General features: G+C 43.3%; 1 protein-coding gene and 1 long non-coding RNA gene across 6 annotated transcripts; both read left to right on the top strand.

The window, feature by feature from the left end:
- The first annotated feature begins 7,612 nt into the window (after positions 1-7,612).
- LOC103629939 (uncharacterized) lies at positions 7,613-8,121 on the top strand. Its single transcript, XR_002263189.1, has 3 exons — positions 7,613-7,675; positions 7,801-7,946; positions 8,022-8,121. It is a non-coding gene; the product is annotated as an uncharacterized lncRNA (long non-coding RNA).
- A 4,343-nt stretch (positions 8,122-12,464) lies between these two features.
- Positions 12,465-24,058, top strand: dhar4 (glutathione dehydroascorbate reductase4). Of its 5 annotated transcripts, none has more exons than XR_004849976.1 (7): positions 12,465-12,811; positions 15,226-15,316; positions 15,436-15,579; positions 16,126-16,243; positions 17,218-18,681; positions 21,930-22,042; positions 23,777-24,058. XR_004849976.1 is itself a non-coding variant. In XM_035959641.1 (7 exons), the coding sequence occupies exons 1-6, from the start codon at positions 12,604-12,606 to the stop codon at positions 22,014-22,016; spliced, it is 789 nt and encodes a 262-aa protein (XP_035815534.1). In that variant the 5' UTR covers positions 12,465-12,603; the 3' UTR covers positions 22,017-22,042; positions 22,826-23,937. The 5 variants fall into 5 exon arrangements, 3 of the variants coding, with proteins under 3 accessions (XP_035815534.1, XP_035815535.1, NP_001151414.2); XR_004849977.1 differs by lacking the exon at positions 23,777-24,058 and adding an exon at positions 22,826-22,938; XM_035959641.1 differs by having other exon boundaries at positions 18,541-18,681; positions 22,826-23,937.
- Positions 24,059-24,859: the final 801 nt, after the last annotated feature.

The following is a 24,859-nucleotide window of genomic DNA, read 5'->3' as shown; positions in this document are numbered from 1 at the left end:
CTTGCCAGTTCTTGGGAAGATCCTTGGTGTCATGGGCTTCAAAGAAGCAAAATTCGGTCGCTCTTTCCACCGCCGAAGCTGAGTATATTGCCGCAGGTCACTGTTGCGCGCAATTGCTTTGGATGAGGCAAACCCTGCGGGACTACGGTTACAAATTAACCAAAGTCCCTTTGCTATGTGATAATGTGAGTGCAATCAAAATGGCCGACAATCCCGTCGAGCATAGCCGCACTAAGCACATAGCCATTCGGTATCATTTTCTTAGGGATCACCAACAAAAGGGGGATATCGAGATTTCTTACATTAATACTAAAGATCAATTAGCCGATATCTTTACCAAGCCACTTGATGAACAATCTTTTACCAGACTTAGGCATGAGCTCAATATTCTTGATTCTAGAAATTTCTTTTGCTAAGCTTGCACACATAGCTCTTTTGAATACCTTTGATCATATCTCTTTTATATGCTATGACTAATGAGTTTTCAAGGTTATTTCAAACCAAGTCATAGGTATATTGAAAGGGAATTGGAGTCTTCGGCGAAGACAAAGGCTTCCACTCCGTAACTCATACTTCGCCAACACTCCGAGCAACTCTCTCTTCTTTGGGGGAGAAATGAGCATCAAAGAAAAGAACTTCATCCCTGGGGAAGAGAGTAAAAGCTCAAAAGCTTCGCTTTTTGGTATAATCTTAACTCATTTATTTTATGACCAAAGGGGAAGATAGCACTTAGAGGGCTCTAATGATTCCGTTTTTGGCGATTCATGCCAAAAAGGGGGAGAAATGAGCCCAAAGCAAAAGGACCGCACCACCACCACCAAATTCAAAAACTTAGTGCTTTCCAAAAGTCTTTATCATTTGGTATCCTATTGTGTTCAAAAGGGGGAGAAAGTAGTATTTCAAAAAATGGTATATCAAAACCCTCTTGAACACTAAGAGGTGGATCTCTTTTAGGGGGAGTTTTGTTTAGTCAAAGGAAAAGCATTTGAAATAAGGGGAGACAATTTCAAATCTTGAAAATGCTTTGCAAACTCTTATTCATGTACCTTTGACTATTTGCAAAAGATCTTTGAAATGGATTTACAAAAAGAATTTGCAAAAACAAAACATGTGGTGCAAACGTGGTCCAAAATGTTATATAAGAAAGAAACATTCCTTGCATATCTTGTAAGTAGTTATATTGGCTCAATTCCAAGTAACCTTTTCACTTACATTATGCAAACTAGTTCAATTATGCACTTCTATATTCGCTTTGGTTTGTGTTGGCATCAATCACCAAAAAGGGGGAGATTGAAAGGGAATTAGGCTTACACCTAGTTCCTAAATAATTTTGGTGGTTGAATTGCCCAACACAAATATTGGACTGACTAGTTTGCTCTAGTGTATAAGTTATACAGGTGCAAAAGGTTCACATCTAGCCAATAAAAAGATCAAGTGTTGGATTCAATAAAGGAGCAAAGGGGCAACCGAGGGCACCCCTGGTCTGGCGCACCGGACTGTCCGGTGTGCCACCGGACAGTAAACAGTACCTGTCCGGTGCACCAGGGGACTCAGACTCCAACTCTTCACTCTCGGGAATTCTCGGAAGCCGGCGTGCTATAATTCACCGGACTGTCCGGTGTGCACCGGACATGTCCGGTGCTCCAAGGAAGCTCGGCCTCCTGAACTCGCCAGCCTCGGGTTCGCGCGGCAGCCGCTCCGCTAAAATTCACCGGACTGTCCGGTGTGCACCGGACTGTCCGGTGTGACAGCGGAGCAACGGCTCTCTGCGGCGCCAACGGCTCTCTGCGCAGCATTAAATGCGCGCGCAGCGCGCGCAGACGTCAGGGCTGCCCATACCGGTGCACCGGACATCAAACAGTGCATGTCCGGTGTGCACCGGACACCCAGGCGGGTCCACAAGTCAGAAGCTCCAACGGCTAGAATCCAACGGCAGTGATGACGTGGCAGGGGCACCGGACTGTCCGGTGTGCACCGGACTGTCCGGTGCGCCATCGAACAGAGAGCTCCCAGCAACGGCCACATTTGGTGGTTGGGGCTATAAATACCCCAACCACCCCACATTCATTGCCATCCAAGTTTTCCACTTCTCAACCACTTACAAGAGCTAGGCATTCAATTCTAGACACACCCAAAGAGATCAAATCCTCTCCAATTCCACACAAACCCTAAGTGACTAGTGAGAGTGATTTGCCGTATTCATTTGAGCTCTTGCGCTTGGATCGCATTCTTTCTTTCTCTTTTGCTCTTGTGATCAACACTCAATTGTAACCAAGGCAAGAGGCACCGATTGTGTGGTGGCCCTTGCGGGGAAGTTTTGTTCCCGGTTGATTGAGAAGAAGGAAAGCTCACTCGGTCCGAGGGACCGTTTGAGAGAGGGAAGGGTTGAAAGAGACCCGGCCTTTGTGGCCTCCTCAACGGGGAGTAGGTTTGCAAGAACCGAACCTCGGTAAAACAAATCCGCGTGTCACTCTCCTTATTTGCTTGCGATTTGTTTTGCCCCCTCTCTCGCGGACTCGTTTATATTTCTAACGCTAACCCGGCTTGTAGTTGTGTTTATATTTGTAAATTTCAGTTTCGCCCTATTCACCCCCCCCCTCTAGGCGACTATCAGGTGCCCTTACACAATGGGTAGCCCACGTGAGGGCCAAGCATCATGGTCGAATAACTTTGTAGAGAGCCGTGGACCTTCTCCACACGCAAGTGGTGCTTCGCTTTCGTTTCCTCGGATGCTCCCCGTCGTCTCTACTATCGAGCTTCTGGTCAACTCACCACGGGCATCATTCCCTCTGGTACACGGTGGTGGCCGCACCACAAACACGGTTGATACGGTCTCGGAAGACTCCTGCCCCACTCGATACAATTACAACGGCTCGTGCAAGAGCCGAGTGGTTTTGTTAGTTTCTCTAAACTCACTTAACTAACTAGGAACAACCTAAAGCAAGCGCAATAGCAGTCTAACTAACCTAATCACTTCGCAAAGCACCTATGCTAATCACCGAGTGATTCTATTAAGCACTTGGGTGTTTGAAGCCGTGGAGATGTGTATCACATGTGTTGGTATGTTGCTTGGGCTCCCACACATTCAAATGGCCGGTTAGAGGGTATTTATAGAGCCCCATCCAATTCTAGACGTTGGAAGAAAAGTAGACTTTTCTGTCTATGGCACACCTGACCACAGGTCCGGACCCTCTATGTCTGCTAGCCGTTGGGCCTCTAACAGTACTGTAGCCGGTCTGGTGTGCCACCCGCAAGATCTAGGGGCCATCACATTAGACGACCGCTGGAGACTAGTTGTTGGACCTCGGTTCAGTGCACCATTGGACCGATCCGGTTAGCCAGTAGCCCGAGAGCTATTGGCAGAGCTCTCTGTGCACACGGTCTGGTGCACCATCGGACCAGTCCGGTGCGCCAGCTGGAAGCCTAGTTCTGGATTTCTTCAGTCTTTTCGCTTGTGCTCTTTTGGTCTTGTGTCTTGGACTTTGTGCTGAATATTTGTGAGGCTTCTATGTGTCTTTTAGGTTTTCTTTTGAGGTGTTACGTCCTTAGATCCTCAGTCCAAACAACTTTGCATCATGTGAACTACTTGAAAATCATCAGTTCACTTGTCATGTTGTTTATCTCTACTACTCCATAAGAGGGTAAGGAGGGCGTCCACACCACCGTGGCTCCGCCCTCCCCCCCCCCCCCACACCGCTAATCTCGCGGCTGATCCGCGCCCGCCCCGTCCCCGCGTCTTGCAGTCGCGCCCCCGTCGATCCGCGCCCGCCCCGTCTCCGCATCCCCGCAGCAACCGTCACCAGCGGGGACATCGGAGCCGCGTGATCCACGCCTCTGCCCTCGCCCTCCCCCCACCCCCCGCTAATCTCGCGACCGATCCGCGCCTGCCCCATCCCCGTATCTCGCAGTCGCAACCGCCCCATCCTCGCATCTCAGAACTGTAATCGATGCCACAACTACCGCCCCTTCGACGATGCTTGGGTTCGAGCGAGAGGGACCATGGCAGAAGAGTGTCGTTCTCGACGTCGAAGCGCGGTTCCGTACGGCCCAGACCTGCGTCGCCGCCGTCCTTCTCAACCCCCACCTCCCGGTCACGACGCCTAGGTCTGAGCGGGAGGGACGACGGCGGAGGAGCTCCGTTGTCGGCGTCGATGTGCGGCCCGATGCCGTCCCCGACCCGCGCCTCCGTGGCCTCTCTCCCGACCGCCGGCGCAGTGCTGTCGTGTCGCGCCCATCGAGCGAGCCGGTGGCCGACGCACACTCGCTCGACGCTTCACCCTAAAAAATCTGCCTGCGCCTGGGAGGAGCGGGTGTTGGACGTCGATAAGTACGCCATCATGCACTGTGGTGTCCAGGTCAGCCGCCTCCATGCCTGCTGCCTTTCCATCCTCCGCGCGTACGCTCACCTCCGCGCCGCGAGCGGATTGCATCTTCCACGCGTCAGCCGCTCCAGCATCGTTGTGTATCCTCGCGTAGCCAGATGTCTCCATGCCATCCGCGACACCGGCCATCTCCGCGCCATCTGGGACCTCGGGTGGCGGCGGTGGCAGCTGCAACCCGAGGTATAAATTTCTAGTGCCCCTCTCTCTTTAATTTACGACTGGATCTGGATTAATCGGTCTGATTGGTTGGCCTTTGGTTTGGTAATTTCAGGAAATTCTTCATTGGATGGCTCCCGGGACACCACAGATGGTAGGTTAGTCCATTTTTCCGTTTTGTGCTGGTAGTGTTCCATGCTTGTACTTATTTCTGTAGGCTGGAAGAGAGATCACGATTCTGTTGTACAATTTACCAAGTTTTTTGGGTTGAGGTTGGGACGTGGGGTGGGGCTTGGTGTGGTGGACGATATATTACCATTGATTTAATTTTTTGGTGTATGTATTTTTTCACTACAGTTTTGTAGAGGTACTACGCGATGCCCGGACGCCGCCTCGCTGTGATGCTCTCCCGATCTCCACGTCTCGCAGGGGACGACCCGAGGCTGTCGATCGACGCGCTGACTTCGTCATTGAAACCCTTGTATGAACTTTACCACTATTAGCTTGTAGATGAATTTATCAAGGTGGACATTAGCGGTGTGAACAAGCGCGTGATAAGGCTGTCCAACGTGCAGAACAGGTGGGCACAGTGGCTTATCGATGGGCACCAGGCGACTGTGACAAATATCTAGGAGGGAGCAAGGGAAGACGATGGCAACGATTTGCTAGAGATGCAGGCATATGACCCTGAGACATATAATGACAAGGTCATCGGAGCGCTCTGTGTGGTGAGTGTTCTGAAAATTGTATTGTAACTTGCAGGAATTAGGGATGGCACAACCAGTTTCGCATATTGTATAGTAGAAGAAACATAGTAATCTCAATTACTTGTTAAAAATAGCAACGAACTGTAGTGGATTTCATAGGTAGTAGGATTTATGGAATAACTTTGCGTAGACTATTTGTTCACTTGTTTGGGTAGTAGTATCATGGCCAGATCATTGTCAGGGAGGCAAGCATGTGCTCAAGACTAGAATCATGACCAAATCTTTGAGCTGGAGATATAAGGCCTTATTTTAGTCAATTGTTCAGTGAATGGAGGGAAGATGCACGGCGATGACATGACATAACATTATATCACAACCATTGTTTAAGGCAAATCAAAAGAGAATTAAAATGACATATATGGCCAGTGTGCATAGTTGTATACATCACACATCCATGACTGCGATGTGTGGTATAGTACTCCAACGGTGTGAAAACAAATGTCCAAAGTTATTTAGAATAATTTTGAATTTTCCCATAACGAATTTGCCTTAGTTGCATGCCCAATATTTTTTAGTGAGCTATATGCACCTTTGAACGCGGAGCTCCTCCTGGAGCTTCATCACAAGGCGGGTGATGATGTCTGTCTCTGCTACAGCTGCTAAGGGCAGCCGATAGGTGAGCTCATTAAGCTTTCACTAAGATCTGTTTACATGTACATTCAATATATTTTTGTGTCCTATTTTATTTCATAATAGATGGAGGCATTTAAATACATTCATGGACTTAGATTCTCTGGTTTGGAAATTAGTGTGAATCTAGAGTAGTTCAGAGGTTGTGGGAAATTGGTGTGAATCTAGAGTAGGTTCTAATACCACGGAACAACAAGGTTTGTATGTCAGCACCCAGGGATAGCATATGAGTTTGTTTGCGCTTACTTCTTTGTAAGGCGTATTTTGGAATAAGCGTGAACTGTAATGAGATGTTTACTAACCTAAAATAAAATATTTTCCCTTCGTTTTCTAATATATGCCAGAAGCTATAGAAGCATGGCGTGTTGGGAAGCTCAAGGACATGAGAAGTACATCTTCTAAGAATTTATCAAATTTTGGCCTCTCCAGTGAAGATTCAAATACGGGACTACGGGAGCTTACTTGAAGTTGCTATGATGACATATTTATACTTTTTTTATTTTGTTAACAATTATAATGCCATCTGGTTCGATATTTAGGGATGTTAAAGCGAGCCTTGGAGTTTAACTGGCAAATGCTATTGGAGGACATTGGTCTTTGGATACCTCCCACTATATATCATATCGAACATGATGACAAACCTGAGAATGAACCAGAAGGTTATTTCGTTTACGCTGCTTATGTTGCCAGCATTGTTGATTACATCTTATGGGTCATTAATGGTGACCAAATTGTGTAGTAATTTTAAATTGCTCCAAGAGACAATTGAATAATGGTTCTTGATTGATGCTAATGTTGCAAATGAAGAGATAATACCAGGTCCACCTTTGCCCCCTGAATGCAATACTGAACTGCATACTGATTATGGTGGCACTGCTGTTAGATGGGGCTTAACACATCACAAAGAAAGTGCCGCAGATTGCTGTCAAGCCTGTATAGACCAGGCTAAGATGGCCAGACCAGGAGCCTTAAAGTGTAATATTTGGGTTTACTGTCCGTCTGAGTATGGATGCTACTCGCCAGACAAATATGAACACAAACATCAAGAATGCTGGTTGAAGCAGGTATTTTCTGTTGTCGTCTATGTGTATATTTAAGTACTTAACTAATCTAAGAGATTACTTAAGTCCAGCTCTCATGCGCAGTTGGTGACGTTAGTTCATTATTACCAAATTTGTCATGTTTCCTGGGATAGTGAATTCCAAATTGTTTTATGTTTGCTGCATATATGATACAAGTATTGATTTTTTAACAATGCTAGGACACATGAGGTGTAGCTATTGGGCCTCTAACTTGGTTATCATGGTTTTGGGCCGTGGGTAGAGCAGGCAATGCAAGTGCAGTCTGGCACAATCCTGGTGGTTTGGCATTGAGTTATGTTTTCTTTTACTTGATAAAACAATCTTGTTCCATCACTTAGTTAATAGCTCAATATGTCCACCGGTTCTGATGATCCATGTCTGCGCAGTGTTTCTTTCCACAGTTTGCGCTTGCGAACATCCGAACCCCGTTTTCATCTTGAATTCAACTTATGATGTATATCGGGTAAAATGCGGCTTGTGATCGATCAATATAGTTTTCGGCACCTGGACCAGGTGGCAAGTAATAATTCTGGTTTGGAAATTTTCGGACAGTTCCGCCACATTCTGGCATCGCCTTCGTCTGATCCTGGAGGCCATTGGAGCCGCTGCAAGTCAGATCTTGGTGGATGCAGCGCAACACAGATCGCAACCCTCCAAGGTTAACTCTCTGGTAAGTAGATGGTACAGATTCATATTGTATTGAACAATCATCTGCGATGTTCTAAACTGAAGCTACCGTTTTTATGGCATGATTCAAATTTTGATTTTGATTTTTTTGGGCAGGACTGAGAAGTGGAATGTTGACATCTCTGAGACAGTCTGAAAGCAAACCGAAGGCAGGGGTGTTCATCAACTCCTGCTTCGCGCATTGCCAGAGTGAGCTGCAGGACACATGGTTCGCACCAAATTCTCCATCCATAGATAACAAGGTACATGTAATTTTTTAGCACACGAGCTGTATTTTAGCCTTAGGTGGTGCTTTGGCTAACATTGTAGAGTTCCAGAAAATTGCAGAGGTGGTAGGTGATTGGTACTTTGAAAGAGGAGCTGCCGTGGAGATTGACTGCGCCTATCCCTGTGATTCATAGTCTTGTCGCAACCTTATACCAATTGATAAGGTTAGTTGCTTCCGTGAAAAGAGGTTAACTGTTTTGGCAAAATAAATCTACTGGTTAGTAACTCTTCTGCCAAAAATGGAACTGACAAAAAATTCATCATTTGACATAGGAACTGAGATGTATTAGGAGTTCGACAGACGATTATACTCAATTATCATCATAATAAAAAAAACACTCTTCTAATTGTTGATGATGTTATGTTACGTGCATCAGATAGCAAACCACCCTATTGTACAATCTGTTGGTGGAAACATGTTTGTGTTGTGTGTTCCAGGTTGTTTGTTTCTTGGTAGCCTTTTTTGGCTGAATTGGTGATATACACAAAATCAATTTACTTGTTAGAGTATACTTTGTATTGCACCCTTGATATCCAGGCCATTGCTTGTGTTTTCTATGATTCGTTTTAACTGAAGTTTTCACGCTGTGAAAATTTTCTACCGTGCAGTGGTTAAAATTTCTCACCACGCACTGGAATGTGTTTCATTATGGTTTCTGAAGCTCTCCAAAATTTCTATGATGACTGATTTATTGGAATGCTACCTCAGATGGAACATTTCAGTGCTATTTATAGAAGATGGAACATTGACCACGAAAAAAATGTAATCCATGATGTATCTGAAAGTGAAAAAACAAAATTCTGCAATGGTGTAGACACTTGAGTAGTCATTTTATTCCGCATCATAAAAAATATTGAATTGTGCTATGGAGTTTTTACGGAACAACTGGAGCATTGGTTCTGGTTCCTCTCTGCCTAAGGTTGATCAGGCTGATGGAAATGGATGGTCCTGATATCCAGGGCGCCAGCCACCCGGGCACAAAAACTGCTCTCTTATCTAAAATATTCATGCCCAGAAGTAGTTTCTCTCCCTTTTATGCACATTTGAGATCTAATGTTTGTACATGATGGTCTGAAACTATAAAATGCTATTTTAGTTTTCTTGAATTTATTCTTTCATGACTTAGCATTCATATTTTTTTTATTTCCAAGTTTTGACCATGTGAGAAAATCTGAATGAATATTCAGGTTCTTTCTTTCTTTAAGAAATTCCCTTTAGATACTTAATGGTGAGATGTTGTTCTTGGACTCTTCCTTCCAAACGAAACTTCGTTTTTTCCCATCAAAGTTCTGGTATTCCATTCATGTATACATTACCAGAATGGATCTTGTTCCACCTGAGAAGTAATTTTGGTTGTATTGGTTTGCATTTCAGGCTGACCACCCTAGATTAAACTTCAAAGACCGGTACCCTGAGCTATACAGAGATTCTCATCCAACTGCCCCTGTTGTTGTGCCATGGATGTCAGGTGTCATTACTGCAATGTAGTGGCGAAATAGGTAGATTAAAACGATGAAATTTATATGTGGCTAGGATCATAAATGAATTACAAAATATTTTCTCAGAACAGTATAACACATATTTGTACATAAATTATTGTGTTATTATATATTTCCGTTGGAACGCACGGGCACTCACCTAGTCAAATATTAAAATCATTTAGACAAATGAGTCGGGGTCCATTTTCTTTACACCATGCAACACAATAAACAAGTAGTTCATGTAAAAAATACTGACAACTCTGAGCCCTCTAGTAGCTAACCGCTGTCACAATCTAAGTAATTGCTCCAACACAAACTTATATAAAAATAATTGCCAGTTTGTAATGCACGAGATTTACGGTAAACAATTTGGTTCCTAAGATAAATTCATGTGCTCCAAATAGGTCAAAGATTCACTCAACAGGCCGCTCACACAAGAAACTAAAAAAACATATATAACATCAGCATATGCTTTTTAGTCTGAAGCAAAATAGTGTTACATGAAACCAAATATAAGTCACATACTGAAAAGAATCCACACGGAAGCCACCAACTCTCGTACACCTAAAATACCAAACCTTTTAGAACTTATTTGGTTATTCTAATTCCAGGTTTGTTCGGTTCGCTCTTAGTTCTTGTGGATTGAGTGTGATTGAGTTAGTTTAAATCCATAACAAGTTAAAATTTATCTCAATCCCGTTCAATACACTCTAATCCACATGGATCGAGAATAACCAAACAATGCCTCCATATGAAGTAGAGTGTATTGGAATGAATTGAAATATATTTTAATTTGCTATAGATTAAATCAATTCAATATCACCTAATCCATATAGATCAACAGTGAAACAGATAGTTTGCTATCTGAAGTATTGGAACGAAAGATATGATCTAATCTGAAGGCGCTTCAAATGAACAGAGCTCGCTAGTACTTTCTTCTACCGAAGAATAATACAATGGTGTTGATTTTCAAAATAGAAGCACAAATTGTTCTTTAGCGCTCGTAGATTTAATTCGAAACCAAATGTCCTGTTGCAGTTGATTTGACCCAGTTGTGCCTAGAGCGGGACAGATTTCTTCAAACCAAAAGAACAAAAACAAAGAAAATGGGAAAAGCATTCTTTGTCCAAGAAATAAAAAATAGGGCAAATAAAAACGTCGTGAATTATCCACTTTTCTTCATCACTTAAACTTTTGAATTAGATTGATCGATGCATACAACTTAATATAGTATTAAAAACTTAATATGTTATTAAAACAAAAGATTTTAAAATAATTACTATTCACTTCTACTATATATCTGCTGAACTTTAAAGAAACCTTATTAGGAGAAGCGTGAAGCATCGAATATATATAACTAGAAAATAAGCTCGGGATCGCGAGCTGACTCGAGCTTCGAGCATCTTGGCTCGGCTTGCGAACCTCGAGCGAGTCGAGACAAGCCTATTTTTTAGGCTAGTTGGTGAAACGAATCGAGCCAAGCTGGCTCGTGAGCTATGTCATATGTACTAAATTAATCAATCTACAAAATAATAATGGATTATTAGTTATTTTTAGTCTTCGACGATGGATATATAATAATTCAAATTTTAGATTACTCATAATATTAAATAATGATTCTATATTTTATATTTAAATACTATTAATTAATATATAATACAATTATATTTACTAATGTGTGGCTCGTGAGCTAAGCCGAACCTTATTCTTGAGCTCGTGCAGTGGGCGAGCCGAGTCGAGCTCGGCTTGTTTCCAACCCTATCAGGAGAAGCCTATCCCATCCCCTATTCTATCCCCTATTTCATCCACTATATCAAATTTCATTGTGTAAATAATGTCATCTACCATAAAACCTCCTATTTTACATGGTCTACTTAGACAACCTCAAATCCGGATGCCCTCCTTCGCGATTCCATTGTCTCATTTTTGGTCTCTACATATAAGAGTATCTCCAAGAGCTCATCAGAAGTCTTCTCTAAATCAAGTTTTTTTTATAAAAACACAAAAACGTATCTCCAACAGTTCCCCTAAAGTGCTCCCAACTTTTTTCATAGCCTTTAAAACTCCGGTTTTTTGGCTCCCCAGAAACAATCTACGGCTTTAAGAGATATGTTGGAGAAATGATTAAAATCTATCCCCACTAATTTTTTAGATGTCCCTTAAAACTGATTTTAGGAGTATTTTTTGGGAGCTGATTTTTAGGAGTCATTTTCTAGGAGCTCTTGAAGATGCTCTAACATCCAAAAAAAATCAAGAACAAAAATAAGCCGCGTGTCTTGCTAAGGGTATCCAACCTGTTCGTTTGACTTTAATACATAACAATTTATACTACTTCTTTAATATTTTGTCTCTATAGATTGCAACTACAACAGTCTAAAAGCTGGCTTTAATTGAAAGTAAATAGTGTGTCTTCAGCGGTTCTAGGCACATCTGATGGTGCGTGCTACTAATCATCCAAATCTGCACTAGACATACCACATACGATTGTGGACGATGGACGCTTGGATAAGACCCATAAGGTAGCATATTCAGTCTGAGTGTGGACAACCTAACTGATGCTTTGAATAGGGACGGATATTAGGTCTGGGCCACTTAACCGTGGCCCAGGTCATAACTCAAAAATATAGTAGATATTTTGGTCCAAAAGAAACTATAGTAGAGATTTTGGTCCAAAAGAAACTCTATCTGTCCGGCCTCTGATCAAGGGAGCGTTTGGTTACCTATGGATTCTGGAATGAGATAAATTTTATCTGATATTTAAACAAACATGTTAATTTCTCTGCTTTGGGTAATATGTGGCTAGAGAGAATCTCAAATATCAACTTTGTGCTGAATTTTTTTGAGTAGTGTATACAGTCCAGATTACTAAGGGTATGTTTGGTTTGTACCTAAATGTGCTACATTTTACCTAAGATTAGTCATTCAAATTAAATAACTAACCTTAGACAGAAAAGTTAGGCAAAATGTGACAATTGAGGTAACAAACCAAACATGCCCTAGATATCCACGGTTATCGAACGCAGCCAAACAAGCCCGTGCCACGGGTCAGATAAGCTTTTCTCTCCCCTTCGCAGCTGCAACCGCTCGCCGCGTGCTCCCTTTGTACTGAACCGCATCCTCCCCGCGCCGACCTGCTCCGGCGAGTTAAACATGGCCGTCCTCCTCCGCAGCACCTCCGCCGCCGCCTCGACTGCTGGCCCCTCCTCGGCGCTGCTCGCCACCACCTTCCGCCGCTCCCGCGGCTGCCTTCTGCCCCGTGCCGCGCCGCAGCGCCGCTTGTATGTGGCCCGCGCCTCGGCCCAGCCCCTCGAGGTCTGCGCTAAGGAGTCCATCACCATCCCTGGCCGCCTCGGAGACTGTGAGCTCTCTCTCTCTCTCTCTCTCTCTCTCTCTCTCTCTCTCTCTCTCGCGCGCGCGCGCGCTGGGTAAATGTAATTTATAGAATGCAAGGTTAACTGACAATAGTTCTGCTTGCGTTGTTAGCTATTTGGAATAGGCGAGATTTTAATTTGCTGCGTTATCAGTGCAACTGCAAATGATAGGCTTTCTTTCACTTTTAGAGCGATGGTATAATGGATTGATTTTTGTGTTGGTATCATGACCCGTATGTGCTTTTATGATGGCACGTGAAAAACATAATAACCTGATATTGCATGAAATATGTGGAGCTAGATTTTAGTTAAACAGCAGCCTTTGACTAGAGCCGGTCCTGGTATTTTTGGGGCCCTGAACGAAAGTTAATATTGGGGCCCTCCTATCTCCATGCGTGTCTATATGTATAATATATATATATATATATACTTATATATGGAAACTTATGAACACATAATTGTTGATCTCAAATAGTTTTCCCTAATTTTAGTCTTAAAAAGATTTTTTTGACAGATGGAACAATCACTGACACAATAAATAAGATTTGATATGCAATAGAGACATTAGGATAACAATCCACCTCTTTGGCATGCTCGACAATTCATATAGCGGACAACATAGTTGTTAAGGCATCGCCTAGGCGGTAAGGCACTCCGGGGATGTAAGGTGACCTACTCGCCTTACTCCCGCACCTAAGGTGAGTGGTAGAGGCTGCCGGAGGCTGGCAGCGGCGTGACGGCAGCTCCAGCAGCACGGCAGCGGCGGCGGCTGCAGCGTGGTGGGGCAGCGCCGGCACAGGAGAAAGGGATGAGCACCAGCGGGGAGAGGGAGAGAGCTGGGAGAGGTGCCGTGCAGAGCTCTTACATGCACTCAGCGTGTCGCCGCGTCGCACTAGCAGTTTGCGACAATTTGTTTCCTCTAAAACTGCGGCAGGCTCATCGATTCGTCTCTTAGATTTCCAACAAGCTGCAGTTAACGAATAGCTAACGAATAGACTATCGAATGATGAGTAAATTAAAATCAATTACTAAAAATTCAGAGCATACATCATATACTCGATATATATTTAGGGGCCAGGGCGGCCGCCCACCCTGCCCCCCTCAGGGCTGACCCTGCCTTTGACGTGTCTGCGGTGTGGATGTAGTTATTTCAGCACATAGTTTGTTCCTGCAGTCTGCACCAAGCCAATTTTTTGGTAAATAGCGCTTGATTTAGTGCACTTGTTTTGGTCATCATCTTCATGACAATATAAAGTGACTAAGTGAGTATGCTCTGAATCATTTAGCCAACATCAATGCATGGAAAATCCAAAGGTTCTTGGTCTTGCAGTCTGCACCAAGCCATTTTTTTGGTAAATAGTGTTTGATTTAGTGCACTTGTTTTAGTGATCATCGTCATGACAATATAAACAGTGTATGTTCTCTGAATCATTTAGCCAACAGCAGTGCATAGAAAACTCAATGGTGTACTTGTATGATGAGTTTATACTTGGAGAATTTTTTCTAGTGCTTGGTGAAGGTGGGTGATTTGTTCTTTCAGTGTTTTGGTGAAGTTTGATATTAATGTAGTATAGTATATTAAGAGATGAACATCTTAAGATTTTCTTTGGAGTGAAATTTCTTGTCTGTCTCCTGCCCTAATCCTCTTTTAAGCTTTAATGGAGACTATAGAATGTGTTAATGCCTTAATGACGAAAAAGGTTCTGGATTCTGGGTATTGTCCCTTCCTGGGTTTCTGTATACTTAAGCTGTATTGGTAGTCCTTGTTGTCAATTTATGCCATCTGGAAGGACTGATAGAATGTAAGAATAAAAGAGCTCATTTTGTATAGAAAAACAAAATATTTTTGTACTGGCAGTATTAACTTTCACAGAATAACTGTTTCTGTGGTAGAAATAGAATAGCAGCATTCAGAAACAAACTAGAGTAGGTTTATCTTTTTCTAATCTGTTTTTGCTTATTAATAACAAAACTTGCTCTGCAGTCTGGTACATGCTTTACTCAAGTAGGGAAACTACTGCCAGCATAATTCACAGTACAACATTAGGCATCATCATTTTTTCTTATTAGTAGTGAGTTTAATAATACGAGTAGATATTAACGGTTACCCAAACACTGTTTCACTTAGACGGCGTGGGTTGGTCACATCTCCTTTAAAACAGAGACAAAGAGGGGTGGGTTGGGGAGTTTTGAAATAGAAATTTGAAAGATTAATATTGGCATCTGTTTCTTACTGTTGGGCTACATTGATATTACCAGAATGGAAGTGTGTGTGAATCCTGTTTCCTTTATATGAGAATGTAACACCACAGTTTAAGGTTTTTAACTGCATCACAAGTTTTTTTGCTCTGATTATTGAAATACTTGACAGTCTGAATTAAATTTCACATGTTGGCCACAGGTCCTTTCACACAGAGGGTTTTGTTGACTATAGAGGAGAAGCATCTGCCTTATGATCTGAAGCTAGTTGATCTAGCTAATAAGCCAGATTGGTACCTATCTGCAAGACATGCCTAACCTTTCTGTTCAGATTATTACTGGCTGTTTTTCTGGTTGATAGTTCCATGGCCATGAGCCCATGAACCATCATGCTTTTGTCTTGCTTCATTAGGTTATTTGAAATCAACCCAGAAGGTAAAGTGCCTATCGTGAAGCTCGAGGAAAAATGGATTGGTGATTCTGATGTTATAACACAAGCATTAGAGGAGAAATACCCTGAACCACCCTTGGCAACTCCACCAGAAAAAGCTTCAGTGTATGTGATATTTCCAGTGCCCTAATTAATAACTCCTGTTTTGCACTTATGTAAGGGTGTTCAGCACTCATGTTTCAAATGTTGAGTCATCCACACATATTTTGTGCTAATTTCTCTGTCATTATCTGTTTCATTTTCGTGCTGAGCATTTATGCATGACGAACTGGTCTAAGCGTTTAAACTTTGGGTGTGTTTGTATTATTTGGGGACTGATGCCTCTTTATGAAGAGGACTAAAGATGGAACTTCTCATTACCTAAAAAAGCATATAAAGTTACAAACTATTATATTTTTCTTTCCATATCTCCTTAACAGAATATGTTAGTCATTCTTTGTGGTTGTACAAAAATATGCCTTATCATTAACAGAGCTGGTATCTACGACACTAAATTAGTGACTTTATTGGTATATCCTACTTGCAAATGTTATTTGATTTGTATCTTGAGGTCATCTACAACTTTTGCCTGTTATTTTATTTTTATTTTGTTAATACTCACAGTTCTATTATTATGAGTGTCATAACTATTGTGAATAAATTTCATTACAGTGGATCAAAAATATTTTCCACTTTCATTGGTTTCCTCAAAAGCAAAGATCCAAGCGATGGAACAGAAGAGGCACTACTTAATGAGCTTACTTCATTTGATAGTTATCTAAAAGACAATGTAAGTGGGTTGGTAGCAATTGTAATGCTACATGAATGGTTCATGATAGTACAATTGTTTTGCATGAGCTGCAGTATTTCTATAATTTCTGCAGCCCCCTTCTACTTATCATATCTACATAGGTGTTCAGATTCTTGTGCATTGTTGCATGGATTATTTCATGTTTGATGTCAAGACAAAAAATTGCAAAGTTCTCTAGAATCCATCAGCTGGTGCACATTTTTTTGAAGAGCAGGGGGGTCCTGACCTGGTGTATTACCACTGATGCTGGGGGATATCGGTTGTGGAGGGTCATGGACCCAGATGTTTGCCTTAAACCAAGGAGTTTACAAGATATTAAGCAGGGGGGGAGTAAGATTACTTCCAAAATTGAGATCTCTAGATTTCATTTAGCCCCTAGTCATGTGTCTAGGCAGGCGGCACTGTCAGAGCTTAGCGGTGTCTGTTGCATTTGGCCAAGAGGCGATCAATCAATTTTTTAGGCGACATTTTTTGGAACTCGACGTTGTGCCTGTGTTTCTAGAATTCTCAGCAGCAAAGTAGAAGGGTCGTAACTACACCTACTGACATTCCTTCCAACATCCCAGATGTCTAGATCGCATCAACCGCGGTGATTGAGTCCGCTCTCCACCCAATTCGGTCCCAGAATTGATGTGCAAAGATAGATGATGTGGTCACCTTTCTCTTCTGGTGCCCCGCACAGGTCACAAGCGGCATCCTAGATGATCCTCTTTTTCACCAAGCTAGTGTTGCATTTAGTAGCCAACTTTACTCTAGGAGGGGTGAAGTTATGCCAGACAAAAGCAAAGGAGGGTAGTTCATGTTCCCCTCAGACCAAAGCTCTGTAGATCATTGTTGGGGAGGAGACCGAACACAACCTCGATCATAGAGCGAAGACCATGTTGAGCGGAGTCTAAACTCGTCCTGGTTCTAAACTAATGTAAACCCCCCTTTGCCATTTATTGCCTTCGCAGGTTCACTGGTGCAGAGACCCCGACCAAAGAGGCCTCCATCGAGCGGGCCCGGCATTGAGGGGCCGCGCCAGGCGGCAACGGAACGACAAAGACTTCGCTACATCCCGGGAGCGAAGTCCTTGTCACCCTTGGCGACGCATCGAAAGGGGAGCCCTTGCTAAACCTCCGTTCAGCCCAGCCGGCCAAAGGGCATCTGGGGACTCCATCATACTCCGGAGGCGACTCTTTCCCTACCCCTTGTCTAGCCGTTGACTGATAGGAAGCTCGCACAAAGACTCTTGAGGACACCGTCAGCAGTTATGCTTCGTAGGCCCACCTGTCGGCGTAACGCGCGAGTGTGTAAATTAGTGTGTGCCGTCTGCTGCATGGATGGCGCTGTAATTACTCTGTTACATGGAATATTCTTTGGATATAGTTGGTAGATAGGGGTAGGGTCGTACTTTGGACCACCTTCCCCCGGACGGGCCTATAAATACGCCCGTCCTATAGCCAAATAAGACACGCACAACGAGAAGCTATCATTCCCACCAACCGTCGTGTTACCCTCTCATGCTCTGCTTTTTGTCACTGAGTGTTTGGGTCCACATGACGGCGCGTCAGTGCCCAACAATCATCCTTGTCGAGAGCTTATGGTTGTCACCTCGAAGCAACAGGTGTGCCATCAGGCAGTGTAGTGAGATCAGCCCCCCTCAACAGCTCCTCTAGTTTGTGTAGTTCCTCTAACACCCGTGGCTAGAACTGGTGTAGGAGACAGTGTGGTACTGTTCCTATTTACTCTAACAACCCTCTGCAGTTACAATGGCAGCACTGCAGGCGGTGAGACTAGAGAAGAAGCTGACAGGCTAATATCCCCCTGTGGTCATAATGGGTGATGCACTGCATATACTATTAGTCATCTAAAATGTAGTTTTATCCTACAATGATTCCAAAAGTCGCCTTTTTGCTCATATCAAACTACTTAGTTTTAATAAACCAAATGTCCATATGGAAAATTCAAACTTTCAAGACCCTTGGTTTGTTTAATATAACATGAGCGCTTCTCAAATACAGAATATGGCGATTTATCATTTGCCTTGCATCAACAATGACAAATGGAAACCTTGAGTTCTGTTCAAACTTATACAAACTTGATTCAAGTTTTATATCAGCTAAGATGAATTAGTTGTGATATCTTAATTTACATTCAATCCATATGAAAGATGATGTCAACTTCACATGAACCTTTATAGTTATATGATATCTTAACTTATATTTGGTAACTAAGTATTCGTTTTTCTGTGGTTTATCTCAAATTTGCCGTGTAATTCTGAGACACTGGTGCAGGGTCCATTTATTAATGGTGGAATAATTTCTGCTGCTGATCTCTCTCTGGGTCCTAAACTATATCACATGGAGATAACTCTGGGCCACTACAAGAATTGGTCTGTTCCAGATTCACTTTCTTATGTAAAAACATATATGAAGGTATGTATCCATGTCCTACACAATGATCTTTGAGCTTATCTTTTTGGTAATTAGTTTTTATTGGAGGAAGAAGGTTCCATAGTATTGCACATAATGTTTGTAAATACATATAGTAGGCCTATAGTGGGTTGGATACAAAGTCTAGACACAATAGGAAACAATACACTCTAACACCCCTCGCATTCGAAACTCTAGTGACGATAGTTGTTGGGACTGGAGCGAAATTCCGAGAACAACGAGGGAGGCCCTTGGCGAAGATGTCGGTGAACTAAGAAGTCGTCGGCACGTGAAGGACACAGACATCACTAGTGGCAACACACTAGTCGAGCGGGAGACGACAGACTGTCACTTCGACAACCAGGAGACAAGGTTGCCCGCCTAGGAAGACGTCAACCCAGAAGTGGAGCGATGTGTGTCCGGGCAAGGATCACCGTAATCGAGGATGTCCTGGAGGTACCGAAGAATTCGCGTCACAGTGGTGAGGTGTGGCTCTCGTGGATCATGCATATGGAGACACACCTACTAAACATCATAGGAGATCTAGCCTAGTGAAGGTGAGGTACTGGAGAGCACTATCGAGGTTTCAGTATGCAGTGGGATCACTGATAGGGGCACCAGCGGCGGACTAGACCTTAGCCTGTGTATCCACCAGGGTGGAGCAAGGCTTGCACAATCAGCCATGTAGGCATGGGAATAAAAATCAAAAACTGAACACCGAAACCGAAAAAATCGGAACCGAAACCGACAAAACCGAAACTGACCAAACCGTTCTATTTTCTTCGGTTACCATTTTTCAGAAGCCGAAATTTAGTTTGGTTTAAACCAAAAAACCGAACTATTAGCCACTAGTCCAGAATTCCATTTTAGCCCAAATCTTCTCAGCCCATCACGTCGTCAGGCCCATGAGGCAAGTTGAGAGCACCCTTGTTCAATCCCGTCAGGCGTCGACACTTCATAAAGATTCATGGCTCCACGCTCGTGGGCCCAGGAGGCAGCTCATCACTCCGTGAGCCTTCTCGGCTGCGTGGTGCACAACACAAGCAAGCAGCTGCAACCCTGCGAAAAAGTGCGACCAAGCAGTTTGATGGTCACGGTCTCATGGGCTCAAACGTCAAGCCCTCCCCTCAATCCTCATCCTATCACGTACCGGACCTCACAATCTTTTTTGTGAGCAAGTACATAGAAGAAATGTCGTTTTTCAATAAAAACCATATAATACTATATTTAGTATTTTTTAGACCGACAATCCAATTGTGTTTGATATGTAATGATGTTGTTTGGTTTCTTCGGTTTAACCGAAAACCGAACCAAAATTATCGGTTAACCGAGGCACCAATTTCTTATTTGAATGCACTATTTCGGTTTTCATTTTCCACTAACCGATTTTCTAAAAAAATCGAGAAACCGAACCGAAATAATTCGGTTAACCGAACGCCTAGGCCTACAGCCATGCTAGCCCGCTCAAGATCCAGAATGTATGCTCGCTGCTTAAGGAAGAGGTCGTGGGGGCGGTGCTCAATGGCAACGCCCAGGAAGTAATGTTGTTCCAAATCCTTCATAGCAAAATCCCGCTGCAAGGCTGAGATGGTCTGTTGTAAGAGGGCAGGACCGGAGGCCGTGAGGACAATGTCATCAACATACAGAAGGAGGTACATTGTGTCACCACCGCGACGATGGACGAACCACGACGTGTCCGACTTGGCCTCGACAAAGCCAAGGGAGACCAAGGAGGTAAAGCGACTGTACCAAACCTGAGGTGCCTACTTTATACAATAACTTTTGGAGCTTGCAGACCATGTTCGGATGAGCGGGGTCCACGAAATTGATCAACTGGTTGCAATACATTGTCTCAGTCAGAGTGCCACCGAGAAAGGCGTTCTTGACGTCCAGTTGCTGGACATGCCAAGACAGCGAGAGAGACGAAGACAAAACGACTACTGGACATGCCAAGACCGCGAGAGAGCCGGAGACAAAACGGTGCAGACAGTGGTCGACTTCACCATGGGGTCGAAGGTCTTATTATAGTCAACACCAGAGAGCTGAGTAAACCACAAAGAACTCATTGGGCCTTGTACTGGTCGAAGGAGCCATCAGCGTGCCTCTTGTGGGTGAAGACTGAAGACCCACTTGCCAGTCAAAATGTTGCCATGGGTGGGACGAGGAAGTAAGTCCCAGGTGTGGTTGGCAAGCAGGGCCTCATACTCGTTTTGCATAGGATGACATAAGTGAGGATCTGTAAGAGCGCGGTGAGCAGACAGTGGCACAGGGGAGAACACCGACGGCGAGGCAGTCATCGAAAGGACAAGACGGTCCATGGGCCAGAGGACCTTGGCTGCGTGGCAAGTCACCATCGGATGGACGTGACGGGGATCCTGACAAAGGGTAGGAGGATGGTACATTGATGGTTCATCACGAGAGCGGGTCGATGTACAAGCTGGGGTCACGCATGGCACAACAGGAAAATTCAGGGCCACGCATGCTTCCCGTGCATGTCGCTGATAGATATGCATAGGAGTAGTGAAGCGGGTCAATTCTTGAGCAGCCATGGCCATGGATTCCATCATGATAGGCGCCGCAGACGTGGACGAGGATGCCATCGGTGAGGTGGAGATCGGTCGTGCGGCGGAGGAGGTCCACGACGGTGGTGGTGGGAGGAGCACCTGACATTGCTGATACCAGATTGATAGGATTTCTGATCCTGCCAGGGATGTCATGTAGAGAGTAGGGGTGTTGGATTGGAGGGCGAGGCTGGAGGGCGAGCTACCAGCGTTGGGGCATCGTTATCGCGATGGAGGTAGAAGAGTAGGAGGGTGGAGCCTCCCAGCTTCCTCAGGGAAGCCAGCAAAAATAGATTGCTTCTGCTTAATTCCCATTAAGAGACTTAACAAAGTATTTATACCCTTCCATCTAATCTAATCTCATCTAATAACTCTCGTCTAATCTCATCTAATAACTCTCTCATCTAATCTTATCTAATAACAGGAAATAATATCTAATAATAGTAATTATGATAAGTTGGGCTTTAAGCCCTATGGTGCTAGCGGCCATATTAGCGACTAATGGGCCTTCGCCTCTGATAATGGACACCGGTCATAACAAAACCACTCCATTGAGAAATCACCGCTCATTCTTTACAAAGTATTAGTTACACATGAGAGGATTGTACCTTTCGATGCTAGCTTTTGTTTCTTTGACATCTTTCTAAAGTCTTGGATATCCTAGCCTTACTTGATCATATTCTTTCACAGTCGATTTTCTCAATGGATTCTTTTGTCAAAACTCAAGCTCTGACAGAGGATGTAATTGCTGGATGGCGCCCAAAAGTCATGGGTTAAATTCATTTCTAAAGTTAGACGTTAAGGTAAACTGCATAATAAGTGCATATATCCCCTTTTAATAGAATGAATAAATTTGGCATGCTTAGATTTCCTTGGTTCGCTATTTTGTGTCTATGGAAATAATGATGACGGGATACACACCTCATGATTACCTAGAGAACTGGAAACATGGGAGGCTTAAGCTTGTCGTTGGTTAATAAGATGCAAAAGTATATGTATTATGTATTTCCAATGTATGTATAACTGCATTTGTATAAAAATACAAATACATTTATAAAGAATAATGAAATGTTTAGCGAGCCATTGTGAGGAATTCTGCTATTTGCTTATAATACATGGGAAGATCAATATCTTCTGCTGAGGACACCAAATAGTAGTTCACTTAAATGATGGGCTAACGATTGTGTAGTGGCTATTTTGGCCTTCAGTTTCTGAATTATTTGAGGCTAGAAGCTACTTGCACTTAGCAACTGTTGCAGTGATGCCTCCTACCATTAACCAAGGCCTAGCAACCAACATCTCTTCATACTTCATACCCTGCTTATTCGTATGAAAAGGAAGTAGAATTTTTAGAAGATAATAAGATTAAGGGTTGATTTGGTGACAAGTGGATCACGGGGAGATTGAGGGGGAAATGAACTAATTTACCCCTCAATCCCCTCCAATCCTCCCGTGATCACTGGTCACCAAATTAGCCCTAAGGTGTAAGCTTTTATAGCACTGGATGTAATATTATCACAGCCAGACGTTCAAGTTTCATCGTTAAAGTAAGGTTCGGTTGTGCGCAACATGTTTGTATATAGCAGGGGCGGATGTAGTACAGGTGCATGGGGATACAGGTACAAGCAGAACAGAACAGGCTCTTGATCAGTTCATTAAGGATAACAAAGAAGCAAAAAAACTCATATGCTTACGGTGACATTGGCAATGGCTATACTTGTGGATAAATGTTGGTGAATTGTATCCTTATATCCGCACACCTAACTATTTAATGTCATTCAGTCGTCATATTACATTTTGAGTGAATTGCATCGTTTAGGTCTATGCCCCATGATTGAAATCCTGTATCTAGGGATGAAAACGGTCGGAAACGGTATTTATTCGGTAATCAGTTTTTTCTTTGATTGCGAATAAATAGAATATAGAATCTACCATACAAATTTGTATTCTTGTTTCTAACATCCAGCTTGTAAAGATTCATAGATGATAAACCTTAAATTTATGCTATATTTTCTTAAATAATAGATATAAACTTCGGTATGGATTCGGAAACAAATTCGATAATTTTTTCAACTATTTGTGTTGTAGGGACCAAATAACACTTAAAACAATTTATGTAATATTTTATTCATATTTGTACTAATGTGCTTGATAACATAGGAAAAGATCAACATCAAATTTTATACATATCTATTTTAAAATATTAAATTTGTCCTAACAGTTCGGATTACCACTTTCATCCCTACCTGTATCTGCCACTGGCATATGGCCATAACCATTGGTGTTTCCATTTTCCTATATCAGTTATCACAGTACTTATTCTGTATCCTTCTCAATGGATCCCACTAATTGGCACTCCATCTGAGCTGCTAGTGAATGTCTGTTGGAAAATAAGAATCTGCCATTCTGCTTATGTACCCAGCAGTTAACATATCTTTGCAATAGGGATATGGTTCTGTCAATCTTTGCTTAAACCAGTTTCACAAGATGTGCAACGATTTGTCTTATCATGTGATGTTTTCTTTTCTTATTATTAGGAGAGGGAGAGAGGTGTCGATTGGCGAATGGAGGGTCTAGATGCAAAGGTTTGTCGCATGGCTGTAATATGTACATGAAATGTGGTGGATTTTGTTAGGAATTTTCTAGGGCATAGCATATCTGGTATTCATATCCAATCTCCTTTGCTTTGTATGTCAAATGGAAAACTCCTTCGAGACTCAGGTTTAATTTCTTTAGTGGCAAATTTTTTGGATTGGTTAAAAAAATCTCTCATTGTGTCTCATCCACTTTCGGGTTACAATGTCATATATGTTACTCTTTGGTTGGACCGCTGCAGAATGAACTGTTGATGTTGGTGCGTTAGTGATTGGAGGCGAGATTTTCATGGCTGGTGCGAGCACAATACCCTACGCTCGGCGGCACGGGCGAAGGGCCAGCGCGCCAACTCAGGTGCCGCGTCGGCGTGTAGGTGCGTTTGGGCGTAGGGCTGGAAAAAAGTTCGAGCTCGACGAGCTGGCTCGCGGCTCGGCTCGACACTTAGAACGAGCCCGAGTCGAGCCTGTTTTTGTGGCTCGTGAAAAGAGCGAGTCAGCTCGGCTCGGTGCAGCTCGCGAGCTGGCTCGTGGCTCGACCCAACAACAATTTGTTACATAAAATCTTAATTAGCATATAATATTAGTACCGAGTAGACAACAATTTATGTTATTTGAGATTACTATATAAAAATAATCTATTTTCTATATTATATTAGTGATATATCTATTTTACTAATTTAAAATATGTTATTTAAAATATTCTTAAGATTTTATATTACAATTTAGAGCGCAAATTTACATTTATGGCTAGGCTCGTTGGCTCGGCGAGCCCGGAGCGAGCCGAGCTGAGCCGCTTTTTCGAGCTCGCCAGATGGGCGAGTCGTGCCGAGCTCGGCTCGTTGCATGAGCGAGCCGGCTCGGCTCGTTTCCACCCCTATTTGGGCGCCAGGCCTGGACCACGGCGAAGGCAAAGCCGGGTGCCTGTGCTGGCCTGCCCCCCACGGTCGCGCGCGCTCACTGGATGAACTAACTGTCGTGTCGAGCCCGAGCCCGTCAACCCAAGACCTCCCAAGTTAGGGATAGATT

Source organism: Zea mays, chromosome 6, assembly GCF_902167145.1.
Source record: "Zea mays cultivar B73 chromosome 6, Zm-B73-REFERENCE-NAM-5.0, whole genome shotgun sequence".
NCBI lineage: Eukaryota > Viridiplantae > Streptophyta > Magnoliopsida > Poales > Poaceae > Zea > Zea mays.
This window is presented reverse-complemented; position numbering and strand designations above follow the sequence as displayed.

What these genes read in the sequence shown, in the direction of transcription:
- dhar4 (NM_001157942.2), top strand. Translation starts at nt 12,604, where the DNA reads ATGGCCGTCCTCCTCCGCAGCACCTCCGCCGCCGCCTCGACTGCTGGC. An exon ending in CTAGCTAATAAGCCAGATTG is followed by an intron (nt 15,317 to 15,435) that starts GTACCTATCTGC and finishes TTGCTTCATTAG; the next exon opens with GTTATTTGAAATCAACCCAG. An exon ending in CCACCAGAAAAAGCTTCAGT is followed by an intron (nt 15,580 to 16,125) that starts GTATGTGATATT and finishes ATTTCATTACAG; the next exon opens with TGGATCAAAAATATTTTCCA.